Below are 11,706 nucleotides of genomic sequence, written 5' to 3' on the forward strand. Positions count from 1 at the left end.
TAATTTTAGAGACAATTTATTTAATAATAAGATTTTATAATAAAAAACTATTAGCTTAACGTTTATCAATAAGAATCTGGGGAAGTTATTTCCACTTTTTCAGTAAAATGGAAAAATCACGCTTCGAAAAAAGATTTTTTTCATGAGATTATATATTTGTCAATGATACGTTAGTCAGTAGATATAGAATATCTTCCGATGATAACCCACATGTCACTCTTATTGTACGGATTTGACTATAGTTTAGAGCGTACAGCGACGCCGAACAGATGTGATTATTCTATTATCTGTCTACATGTTTCACGGAAACGAAGAGTGAGTGTAAACGGTGCGTATGATCTTTTACAAAATATTAAGTACTGTGTGATGTGCTAGCATGCATTCTTATATTTCTATTGTGCATTATTTAATCGAGGATTATTCTTAATAGAATATTGCATTTTTCTTTTCTATTTTGCTCGTGACGTCAAATGTTGCAATAAGTGCCATTAGACGCAATCGTGATCTCCGTGAACTTTTCATGTATATTTTATTTCAACTTCGTTCTATGAAACTAATAACATTTTTCTAACTCAAGTTTTCCTAATCTTGTTATTTAATAGTTTGCAGAAATTTGTATTGCTTGCAATATTACGATATAGACGTATATATATCTGTAACTGTCTTGTTTATATAAAAATTATATGCTGCATTCCTAAAATTATATTTTACATTTTGTGCATTCCGCCAATTGTATCTTAAAAATATACAAATATTTAATAGTATGAATATATTTTTTAGCTCAATTCTTTTTTAAAAGTTTAAAATATATTTACTTGTTTTTTTTAATTGTCCCAGCAAACATGATGTTTAAGAACGTCTTAATGACGTAATACTTTATCAAAACGTTATTAACATTTTTAAACATCTTTAGACGTTATCTTGTTTGCTGGGGTGCTGATAATTTTAAATGAAATGTTTTCATGAACAGTAAAATTTATTTAAAATTAATCGAAAAAATATATATAAGGATATTTTAATATTTTTAAACTATAGGATATATTTTTTATATGAAATTAATATATCGCTTAATTTTTATATGAAATTAATATATCGCTTAGATAAGATATATATTATTAAAATAACATTCTAACTATATTGTATGCTTTTATAAATCGTAATCACGGATAACAATAATCAGATCGAAGATAGTGTGATAAAATATTGTAATATATGTTTTATTGCAACGATCATTGTGCTTTGCATATATCTTATATTTTTATTTTAATGTATACATATTTTGAGATCAAAACACATAGTACAAAAATTTTAGAACAATGTATCGTTAAAACATGTAAATTCGGAAAAATTGTTATATTTTTATTTATGTAAATTTTTATTTATGTAAATTTTATTTATGTAAATTTTTATTTATATAAATATATATTAATGTAGTATACGTTCACGAAATATATCGTATCCTAGAGTCTTCAGCTAAAATTATACAACAAAATTTATATGTACATTATTTTATTTATATATAAAATAAGAGAAGTATAACAAAGAAAAGAGAAAAACATAAAAAAATGCGAATATACTGTTTTTTAAATAAACAATTCTTAAATTGAAATCTTAAGATTAAATAAGAAAATACTTGCATGAAGAAATTAAAAAAAGTTGTTATATATTAAAAATTCAAAATCTTACGTTCTATATTAATTAATATAAAAATCTTCAACATTTTTGCATTTTATTTATATTTTAATGCTATTTCAATAAAAATTGAAAATGAAGGAGAATTATTAAAACTTTTTAAATTTAAATAATATGATTTAAAAAAAGTAAAGCAAATCTGGAAGATTATTTTGTACTTATTTTTGAAAGAACATATTTTGTTATCATTGTTGCATCGCATCAGAACGAAATGAATAAACGTGTTGGTTATCATAAACGGAAATTATCAATTTAATCAGTTATAATCTGCTTGACTACGATGGAAATTGGTATAAGTGAGACAGAATCGAGCTGTAAAAACCCATCAAACGATTGTCGCGCTTGAGATAATTTTGATTTGATAATTTATGATTTGATATTTTGATTTATGAATATGATAATATGATAATGAATATGCAATATAATCTCACAAGATTAACAAAATTATTATTGGAGTAAAAACTAGAACATACGCAGATATTAGCAGACTTATATAATTATAATATAACTTATTATGTATAATACTTTATATTATAATTAATTTATATATTATTTCTCATATTTAATTGTCAGCGAATATATGATTATATTACATTGTGTTTACTTACAAATTAAGAAAAACAACGATTTTTATTACAGTCTTGACGCTTCAGTGTTGCATAATAATAGGATTACATAGTGATTACATTCTATGTTGAAATAAGACAAACTTATTGGATCATCCAAACATCTACTGATACTTGTTTCACAGAATAGTATATGTGATCATAGTGATACAAATATATTACAGTGAGTTATATGTTAAAAGAGAATACAGAAGTATATCAATTTGGAAATGGAAGAAAACTTAATTAAAGAAACATTTATATGCAATGGGAATGTAATTTCTAATGAATTTGATGAAGCTGATTTATCAAGTGATAATGAGTCAAAAGAAACTCTAGTATCAGATACTCTTGTGTTTTATGTAAACGGAAAGCAAGTATGTGACAACAAATTTAGTTTTATTGTCTATGCTGAAATATTAAATATGAAATATTATATTAAATATCTTTTTCTTTATAATGTGATCTAGATATCGGACAAAAATATAGATCCACAATGGACACTTTTATGGTATCTTCGCAACAAACGTATCCTTTTATATATATATAAATATATTCTCACATCAAGATAATATTGTTGATAATATGGATTAATTTATCCTTAATTACAATGACTTAGTCGGATTAACTGGCACAAAACTTGGCTGTGCAGAAGGAGGCTGTGGAGCTTGTACAGTTATGATTTCAAGATTTGATCGTGTTTCTGGCAGAATTATGTATCCTTGATATTATGTGCGATGTTTCACATAGTGATTTGAAGTATTAAACTCACACACATTACACACACACCCATTCTAATATATACTAATATATTCTAATAAATTTATTTCTTTAATATATCCTTTTATGTCAATCAAAAGTCACTTAGCTGTTAATGCATGTTTGACACCGATATGTGCTGTACATGGTCTAGCTGTAACTACTGTAGAAGGTATAGGTAGCGTAAGAACAAAGTTGCATCCAGTACAAGAGCGTATTGCCAAAGCACATGGATCACAATGTGGATTTTGCACACCTGGTATAGTTATGTCTATGTATGCCTTGTTACGCAGTATACCAAAACCAACTATGGAAAATCTAGAAATTGCATTTCAAGGTATTAGATTTAAAAAGTCTCTTTTTATCCTATAATTTTTTTACATAAATATTATTTTATATAGAAATAAATAATATAGAGAGATATATTAAGTGCATATTATATTAAGTAATATATTTTATTTCTAGGTAATCTGTGTAGATGTACAGGATATAGACCGATTATAGAGGGATTCAAGACTTTTACAGAAGAATGGGAACAATCACAATTAATGGCTAATGTACGAAAAGAAGAAATAAATGATACACGAGTTTGTTCAATGGGCGATGCTTGCTGTAAAAGAGCTTTCACTTCAGAACCCACTGAGATTTTTAATTCTAAAGAATTCTGCCCGTATGATCCTACTCAAGAACCAATATTTCCACCAAAATTAAAAGTAAGTTGTCATTAATCCTAAAAAGATCTTAATACAAATAATATGTCATGTATATATAATAATAAAAATTATATAAAATAAAAATAATATGACAATTGTTATTACATAGATTGAATCTAAATTAGATGAGCAATTTCTGATAGTGAAAGGCAAAAACGTTACTTGGTACCGACCAACAAATTTCAAGACACTGCTTGCCCTTAAAGAACAGTATCCAAATGCCAAAATTGTGATTGGCAACACAGAAATCGGTTAGTATATTTATTTCCTTTAAATTCATATTGCAATATCATATATTATGTATTATAGGAGTCGAGGTAAAATTTAAACATCTAGTCTATCCAGTACTTATACAACCAACACAGATAAAAGAGATGCATGAAATTATCAAAACGCAAGAAGCATTGAGAATAGGTGCAAGTGTGACTTTAGTTAAGCTTGAAGAAACATTAAAACATTATATTAAAACAGAACCTGGTAATATGATAGAGAATTATATTTATTATAATTATAGGAAATTATAATTATTATAAGTATAATTGTCAGTTATAAATAATTTTTATGATTACGTTAACTTAACAAATAAATATAACATGCAATACTTTTCCAATAGAACACAACACGAGGATCTTTACAGAAATAATAAATATGTTACATTGGTTTGCTGGAAAACAAATAAGAAATGTTGCCGTAAGTGCGAATATTTATTTAATGATTCTTTGTGTTAATATATTTATAACTTAAATATAATTTTTTTTCTGATAATTAGGCCGTAGGTGGCAACATAATGACAGGTAGTCCAATATCAGATTTAAATCCAATCTTTATGGCAGCAAATATTAAATTAAATTTATGTAGTTTAAAACATGGAAGTAGAACGATATCAATGGATCATACTTTCTTTGTTGGATATCGACGTAATGTCGTTTTACCCGAGGAAGTACTAGTCTCCATCGATATTCCCTTCACAAAAGAGGTAAGAATATTAATAAAAAATAAACAATTCTGCAAAATATATCAAAACTAGAAAGACTATTTTTTACCCTTAGATTTTATTCTTTATTTTTTATAGAATCAATATTTTATTGCTTATAAGCAAGCAAAAAGACGAGATGATGATATAGCCATAGTCAATATGGCTTTGAATGTACATTTTGCTCCTGATGAAAATATAATTCAGGAAGCGCATATCGCGTTTGGTGGAATGGCGCCTACAACTGTTTTAGCAAGAAAGACATGCCAGAAGATAATTGGAAAGTAAGTATCATCAAATGAATACGTTATGCTTTGTGTGTGTGTGTATATATATAAAAATTAATAATTTTAGAAAATGGGATAAATCAATTTTGGAGGAGGTTTACGATTCTTTGCTCGAAGAATTACCGTTAGCTGATGATGCACCGGGAGGAATGATTAAATATCGTCGATCTCTCACTCTCAGGTGCGTTATTAGATCATGTTAATATTTAAAATCAAAGTAAATCAGAACGAAACATAATATGATTAACATGTTATACATCTTACAGTTTATTTTTTAAAGGATTTGTGCACATCTCCAAGAAATTGTCGGAAAATATTTTGACTGTAGAGCACTTGCCAAGGGAAATAGAAAGCGCATCAGAGTGTTTCCATTACAAAGCGCCAAAAAGTTCACAATATTACCAAGTGGTAATATTTTAATTTAAGTACTTATACAAATTATTCTTAAAATAAAAATAAGAATTGTAATATTTTATAATTTTTTCTAATAGGTATCCAAAGATCAGGAATCACATGATCTAATAGGACGCCCTATTGTGCACGCTAGTGCATTCAAGCAAGCAACAGGAGAAGCGATATATTGCGATGATATGCCCAAATATACAGAGGAATTATACTTAACATTAGTTCTTTCCACTAGAGCGCATGCAAAAATTTTAAGAATAGATCCTACTAAGGCATTATCCATGGAAGGAGTCGTATCATTTTTTTCTTCAAAAGATATAGGGGAAGACATAAAATGGGGCCCTATATTTCACGATGAAGAGGTATTTGTATCAGAAAAGGTATGTTTCCTTAAAATAGATATAAATATATCTGTTTGTCAAAGCCATCAATCTTTTTTATTTTATGACTTGAGAATAACAAAAAAAAACTTTTATTTTGAAACTATTACTTTACAACATATTAATAGCTGAAAGACCAGTTTTTTGTTTAAAATTAGTCTTTCATTATATTTTAATTAATCTCATTTCTTTTTTGGTTCTTTAGGTTACGAGTCAAGGTCAAGTAATTGGTGCAATTGTTGCTATAGATCAAATTATTGCTCAGGCTGCGGCAAGAATGGTTGAAGTAGAATATGAAAATATAGAACCTATTATTATATCCATCGAGGTATCTTATAAAAAACAATAATGTTTGATGATATAATGCAATAATACATAAACGTACTAAACTTTTTTCTATAGGATGCTATCGCGCACGACTCATTCTTCTCTGGCTTTTCCAATTGCATCATTAAAGGCGATTCAGAAAAAGCTTTTAGAGAAGCAGATCATGTTATAGAAGGAGAAATACGCATAGGTGGCCAAGAACATTTTTATTTGGAAACGAACGTTGCTATTGCCGTACCTCGCGAAGAGAATGAATTGGAAGTGTTCTGTTCCACGCAACATCCCACTGAGATACAAAAATTAATCGCTCACGTCTTAAATATACACATCAACAGAGTTAATGTTCGCGTGAAGCGTTTAGGCGGCGGATTCGGAGGGAAAGAATCCCGTTCATCATTACTCGCGATACCAGTCGCATTTGCAGCACATAGGTATGTACTAAAACTATGTAAAAGGTATATACGGTTTTACATATGATTTATAAAGGTATTACATATGGTATATAAAGGTATATATAGTTTTACATATACATTGTTATATATAATACATACAATTATTTCTGAATATAAGGATACAACAAAAATATTGAGATGAAAATTATTTTATTTAATGATCTCTAAATTGAAATTTCCTATTATAGTTTTCTTTAAATTAGTTTTACATATTTTATATATAATAGAAATATATAGAAATATATAATAGAAATATACAATCGATTTATATATATATATATATATATATATATATATATATATATATGTATGTATATATATATATATATGTATATGTAAAAAAAAATGAAACAGATTGCAGAAACCAGTTCGTTGTATGCTAGACAGAGACGAAGATATGCTAATAAGTGGAACACGACACCCATTTTTATTTAAATATAAAGTTGGATTTAATGATGCCGGTCTCATTAAAGTGGTGAAATTGCATATATACAATAATGCAGGCTATTCTTACGATTTATCAGTAGCAGTAAGTAATAACATAATTAATTTGAAAGATTGATATTTATTCAAAATTTTACATATAATTACTTATGTGAAAACGAATCATTGTTTTGAATATTTTTAGGTATTACAACGTGCCATGTTCCACTTTGAAAATTCATATAGAATTCCGGTATCAGAAGTATATGGATATATATGTAAGACAAATTTACCATCAAATACAGCTTTCCGTGGTTTTGGTGGACCGCAAGGAATGTTTGTCGCTGAAACTATCATTCGACATATCGCCGAATATTTGGAACTGGATGTCGTTAAAGTAATTTTTAATATTAAACTAATACTTTACAGAAAAAGAAATACAGAAAAAAACTATATCTTAATCTTATAAAATTAATTATATAAAATTCGATATGTATACGTGAAGATTTAATTTATACATTATAAATAAGCGAAAGTAATAAGAAAAAATTATATTCTTTTGTTACAGTTATCCGAATTAAATTTATACAAAGAAGGTGATTTAACGCATTACAACCAACAACTTGTTAATTGTACCTTGGATCGTTGTTGGCGCGAATGTGTAGCATCTTCTCGTTATAATGAAAGAATAGTCGAGATCCAACGTTATAATAGGCGAGTATATAATGATTATCTTTCTTCAAAATTAGAGATTAAAGATTGCTAAAATTTATGATAAATTTTTAGGGAGAATCGATTTAAAAAGAAAGGTCTCGCGATTGTACCTACAAAGTTTGGTATATCATATACTCTTTTAACTTTAAATCAAGCGGGCGCATTGGTACACATTTATACCGATGGGTCAGTGTTAATATCTCATGGTGGGACTGAGATGGGACAAGGTCTACATATAAAAATGATTCAAGTAATATCTGTATTTTATATATATATATATATAAAACTTATAGCGTTTTCAAACTTGTCGAGTTCAATCGCTTCAAGGTAGGTTTACTAGACATTATTGACAAATTATAGCCATTCTTTTGAAAAATGTAACCATATATTCTTCTAAAGAATGACTGATTGATTAATAACATCTAGTAAACTACCTCAGAGCGATTGAATCCGACAAGTCGCTATTAGTTTTATCAAGGATACATTATTTTATCAATTGTTTATTGTGTGTGTACATACACACACACACACACACACACAATATATATATATATATATATATATATATATATATATATATATAATAAACGATGAAAATGTGTTCTTGATAAAACTAAGTTTAAAAATCACAAACAAATAAAAACTTTATTTTCCTATTATCCTATTAATTTTATTATTCAAATTTATATGAAAATTAAATAAGAAAAATAAGTGTATATAGACATATATATAAATTACAGATCCTAATTAAATATGCTTAATAATTGCAGTTAATTAGTATATATAGCGGTCGAAATTGAATTAAATTCTTTATATTAGGTTGCTAGCAGAGTACTAAAAGTAAATCCAGACAAGATACATATTATTGAAACAGCTACTGATAAAGTTCCCAATACATCTGCTACTGCGGCAAGCGCTGGATCCGATCTCAATGGCATGGCTATTATGGTAATAACAATAAATAATATTCTAGTGTATGGAAATGTAGACACTAATAAAATTAATTTGCAGAATGCTTGCGAGAAAATTATGAAACGATTACAACCGATAATAGATAGCGATCCAGAAAGTACTTGGGAAGATTGGATAAAGACGGCATATAGCCAAAGGATAAGTCTGTCTGCTTCCGGTTTTTATCGAACACCCAATATCGGGTATTCTTTCGATACTAATTCGGGAAATCCGTTTAATTACTTTACGTATGGCGTCGCCTGTACGGAAGTTGAAATTGACTGTCTCACTGGAGATCATGAGGTATAATTTTTTGCATTAAAATAAGACTGATTTTTTAAAAACATGCTCTTGTTATACTTATTTAGTTTGCAGAAGGAGGGATGAAATATTTAATGTCGTTCTATCGTCAAAGTTTTAAAATTCAAATCAGATTATTTGATTTTAATGTATGTCTCAATATTATTAACAGTTTTTTTTTAAATCAGTCTCATTATTTTTGTTCATATATAAAAACCTAATAAATAAATATTTAATTATAAAAATATAATTTTATAAAACGTCTAAATATATTACAGAAAATGATTTATTAATGAGTGTTAATATTCTGGATGTAATAAAAATTTCCTAAATTAACATAGATAATCTTTTTTAATTCATATAGGTTTTACGAACAGATATTGTTATGGATTTGGGAGAGAGTTTAAATCCAGCCATTGACATTGGACAAGTCGAAGGTGGTTTTATTCAAGGATATGGTTTATTCACGTTAGAAGAAATGATTTATTCACCAACGGGAACTTTATTCAGTAAAGGACCTGGTGCATACAAATTGCCGGGTTTCGCCAATATACCTCAGGAATTTAATGTTTCTCTGTTAAAAGGAGCTTCCAATCCAAGAGCAATATACTCTTCTAAGGTATCTTCTAAGAATTCTTTTTCAAGATGCATTTTATAAATTACAAAAAAGAGAATATAGAAAATTATAAAAATTAAATATATTATTAAAATATTTACACAGGCTGTTGGTGAACCACCATTATTTCTAGCATCATCTGCATTCTTTGCTATTAAAGAAGCAATTAAGGCTGCACGTAAAGATATGAATATTCATGGCTATTTTAGATTTGATGCTCCTGCAACTGCCGCAAATATACGTAATGCATGCATAGATAATTTGACAATGAAGGTGATAATGATATGTTAAATAGTTGTAAATTCAAACTTTACATATCTTTAATATACATTTTATTTGTTTTGTACAGATTATAGAGCCTGATTTAAAGCGACAATGGAATATGGTGCCATAATCTATGAAATTCTTAAGATATTGCCTTTATATTTTTTAAATTGTTTTTATAACAAAATTATGAAAATAACAATCTAATACTGTGGAATACATATGGACAATTTTTTATCAATTATTATTTTATCAAATAATTAGAGCTTTAATTGTGTGATATAAATAAGCTTTACATGTAATACTATATATAATAATGAAAATTGAGGAAAAAAATATTACTTTCTTATATATTCTTATTTAATAATCTTAAATTCTTAGTAATTTTTTTATAACATGCTCAACATATACATTAAACATTGCTTATACCAGATTTTTCGACTGTTTCTAATAATGTTTGTAGATTAGTTTCAAATAATTCACATCGAATAGGCATTTCCAATGCGTAAAATGGATTCTTTAATGCATAATCTGCATATAAGTCATATACTCTTTTCAATAAAATTTCCATACCTGGTTGTGACGGTTCTGCTACTATCATAAACTTAATGCCTGTTAATGTCTGGAAGCAATATAAACGAAATGTATCTGCCTCAAGAACTTCAATCCCTGAACTGCGTGGTTCAGGACTCAGTTGGCTTGCTATAGCAAAAAGCGGATAAAACATCGAAGCTAGAAATATCTTCTCATTTGTTGTCATTTTTGCTCGACTAAATTTCAATGTTATAGGAAAATTTTCTGACTGCTCTAACATTTCTAACGCATCTCGTCCATCTTCAAGTTCACGTCCTGCGACTGCAACTCCATTCACAGCAGTCAATACATGACCCACTAAAAATATATTTAATTTTTAATCCCATTACTGTATACTTTTTAAAGTATATATGCTGTATTACAAATACATATAGAGTGAAGAAAATACAATCCTATATTTTATGATGTTTTAGACATGTTTTAGAAATATTGGAAAATTTATATAAGCAAATGTGTCTTCATTTGCATGGCTCTGTTTTTCACAATTATTTTATATTTCGATTCTAATTTACAAAACATATTATTGCTCTTTCAAATAATTATTTGATATTTCTTTATTTAACAATTTATTAGTTTATTTTCAAAGATATTTAAAGAATTTGAAACTTGAATTTTTGTGAATACATATATAAATATATGCCAATCGATAGGTAAATAGGTACTACAAAATTTTAGAAGTATTTATTTTTTTCACTCTGTATAATTCTAAATATTATTAAAACGTGTATCTTTACCATTAATCCCATCTCTTTGTCCAAAAACTACCACCACTTTTTTATTTTCATAGTTTAATTTAATATCGAGTGGAAAATTGAAGGACTTTTCAACTTCAATTTTCGGAACATTATGATCGTGATTAAAAATCAAGCCACCAGATTTTGACACGATGTAAACACCGTATATCACCATTTTTGCGTGTACGTTTGAAGGTTAGATATATTCATCAAACTTATAATTATATCACGTTCAAATTGATTTAACTATAATTTTATCATACACGCATTGAATGATTCATATTTGTTAAAAAACTTTACTTTATCACGATCACTTTCTTTTAAATTTGCACTCACGCAAAAGTCTATAAATTTATACATTCAGAGATGCTAGCGCCGAATGTTGAATGCTTTGACCTCTGACGTAGTGACGTGCGCGTGGCGCGTGTTTTGTGTATCCCCTTCAGTGCCAACATATCCCCTCCTCACTCTCCTCATAAGCGTGCTATTCAACCTTGCGTTCCGTTCATGCGTAGAA

General features: G+C 27.7%; 2 protein-coding genes across 2 annotated transcripts; one reads left to right on the forward strand and one right to left on the reverse strand.

Annotated features, from left to right (window-relative positions):
- The first annotated feature begins 12 nt into the window (after positions 1–12).
- On the forward strand, positions 13–10,170 carry LOC105258610 (xanthine dehydrogenase). Its single transcript, XM_011269964.3, has 25 exons — positions 13–328; positions 2,332–2,674; positions 2,768–2,825; positions 2,917–3,013; positions 3,158–3,393; positions 3,522–3,769; positions 3,879–4,020; positions 4,079–4,246; positions 4,383–4,459; positions 4,539–4,745; positions 4,842–5,026; positions 5,097–5,210; positions 5,296–5,437; positions 5,521–5,814; positions 6,020–6,142; positions 6,217–6,572; positions 6,948–7,122; positions 7,222–7,413; positions 7,585–7,730; positions 7,803–7,980; positions 8,550–8,678; positions 8,742–8,984; positions 9,346–9,600; positions 9,703–9,870; positions 9,947–10,170. The coding sequence occupies exons 2-25, from the start codon at positions 2,528–2,530 to the stop codon at positions 9,989–9,991; spliced, it is 4,125 nt and encodes a 1,374-aa protein (XP_011268266.2). The 5' UTR covers positions 13–328; positions 2,332–2,527; the 3' UTR covers positions 9,992–10,170.
- A 53-nt stretch (positions 10,171–10,223) lies between these two features.
- On the reverse strand, positions 10,224–11,601 carry LOC105258611 (trafficking protein particle complex subunit 4). Its single transcript, XM_011269965.3, has 2 exons — positions 11,190–11,601; positions 10,224–10,752 (listed from the first exon to the last, which is right to left on the reverse strand). The coding sequence occupies exons 1-2, from the start codon at positions 11,362–11,364 to the stop codon at positions 10,274–10,276; spliced, it is 654 nt and encodes a 217-aa protein (XP_011268267.1). The 5' UTR covers positions 11,365–11,601; the 3' UTR covers positions 10,224–10,273.
- Positions 11,602–11,706: the final 105 nt, after the last annotated feature.

The sequence above is a fragment of the Camponotus floridanus genome, unplaced genomic scaffold (genome assembly GCF_003227725.1).
Source record: "Camponotus floridanus strain SB8 unplaced genomic scaffold, Cflo_v7.5 scaffold15, whole genome shotgun sequence".
NCBI lineage: Eukaryota > Metazoa > Arthropoda > Insecta > Hymenoptera > Formicidae > Camponotus > Camponotus floridanus.

Excerpts from the sequence above, each read along its gene's own strand:
- LOC105258610 (XM_011269964.3), top strand. The coding sequence starts at position 2,528 with ATGGAAGAAAACTTAATTAAAGAAACATTTATATGCAATGGGAATGTA. Across the intron at positions 3,014-3,157 it reads CGTGTTTCTGGCAGAATTAT|TCACTTAGCTGTTAATGCAT; the intron begins GTATCCTTGATA and ends GTCAATCAAAAG. Across the intron at positions 5,211-5,295 it reads CGTCGATCTCTCACTCTCAG|TTTATTTTTTAAAGGATTTG; the intron begins GTGCGTTATTAG and ends TACATCTTACAG.
- LOC105258611 (XM_011269965.3), bottom strand. The coding sequence starts at position 11,364 with ATGGTGATATACGGTGTTTACATCGTGTCAAAATCTGGTGGCTTGATT. Across the intron at positions 10,753-11,189 it reads ACAAAGAGATGGGATTAATG|TGGGTCATGTATTGACTGCT; the intron begins GTAAAGATACAC and ends ATATATTTTTAG.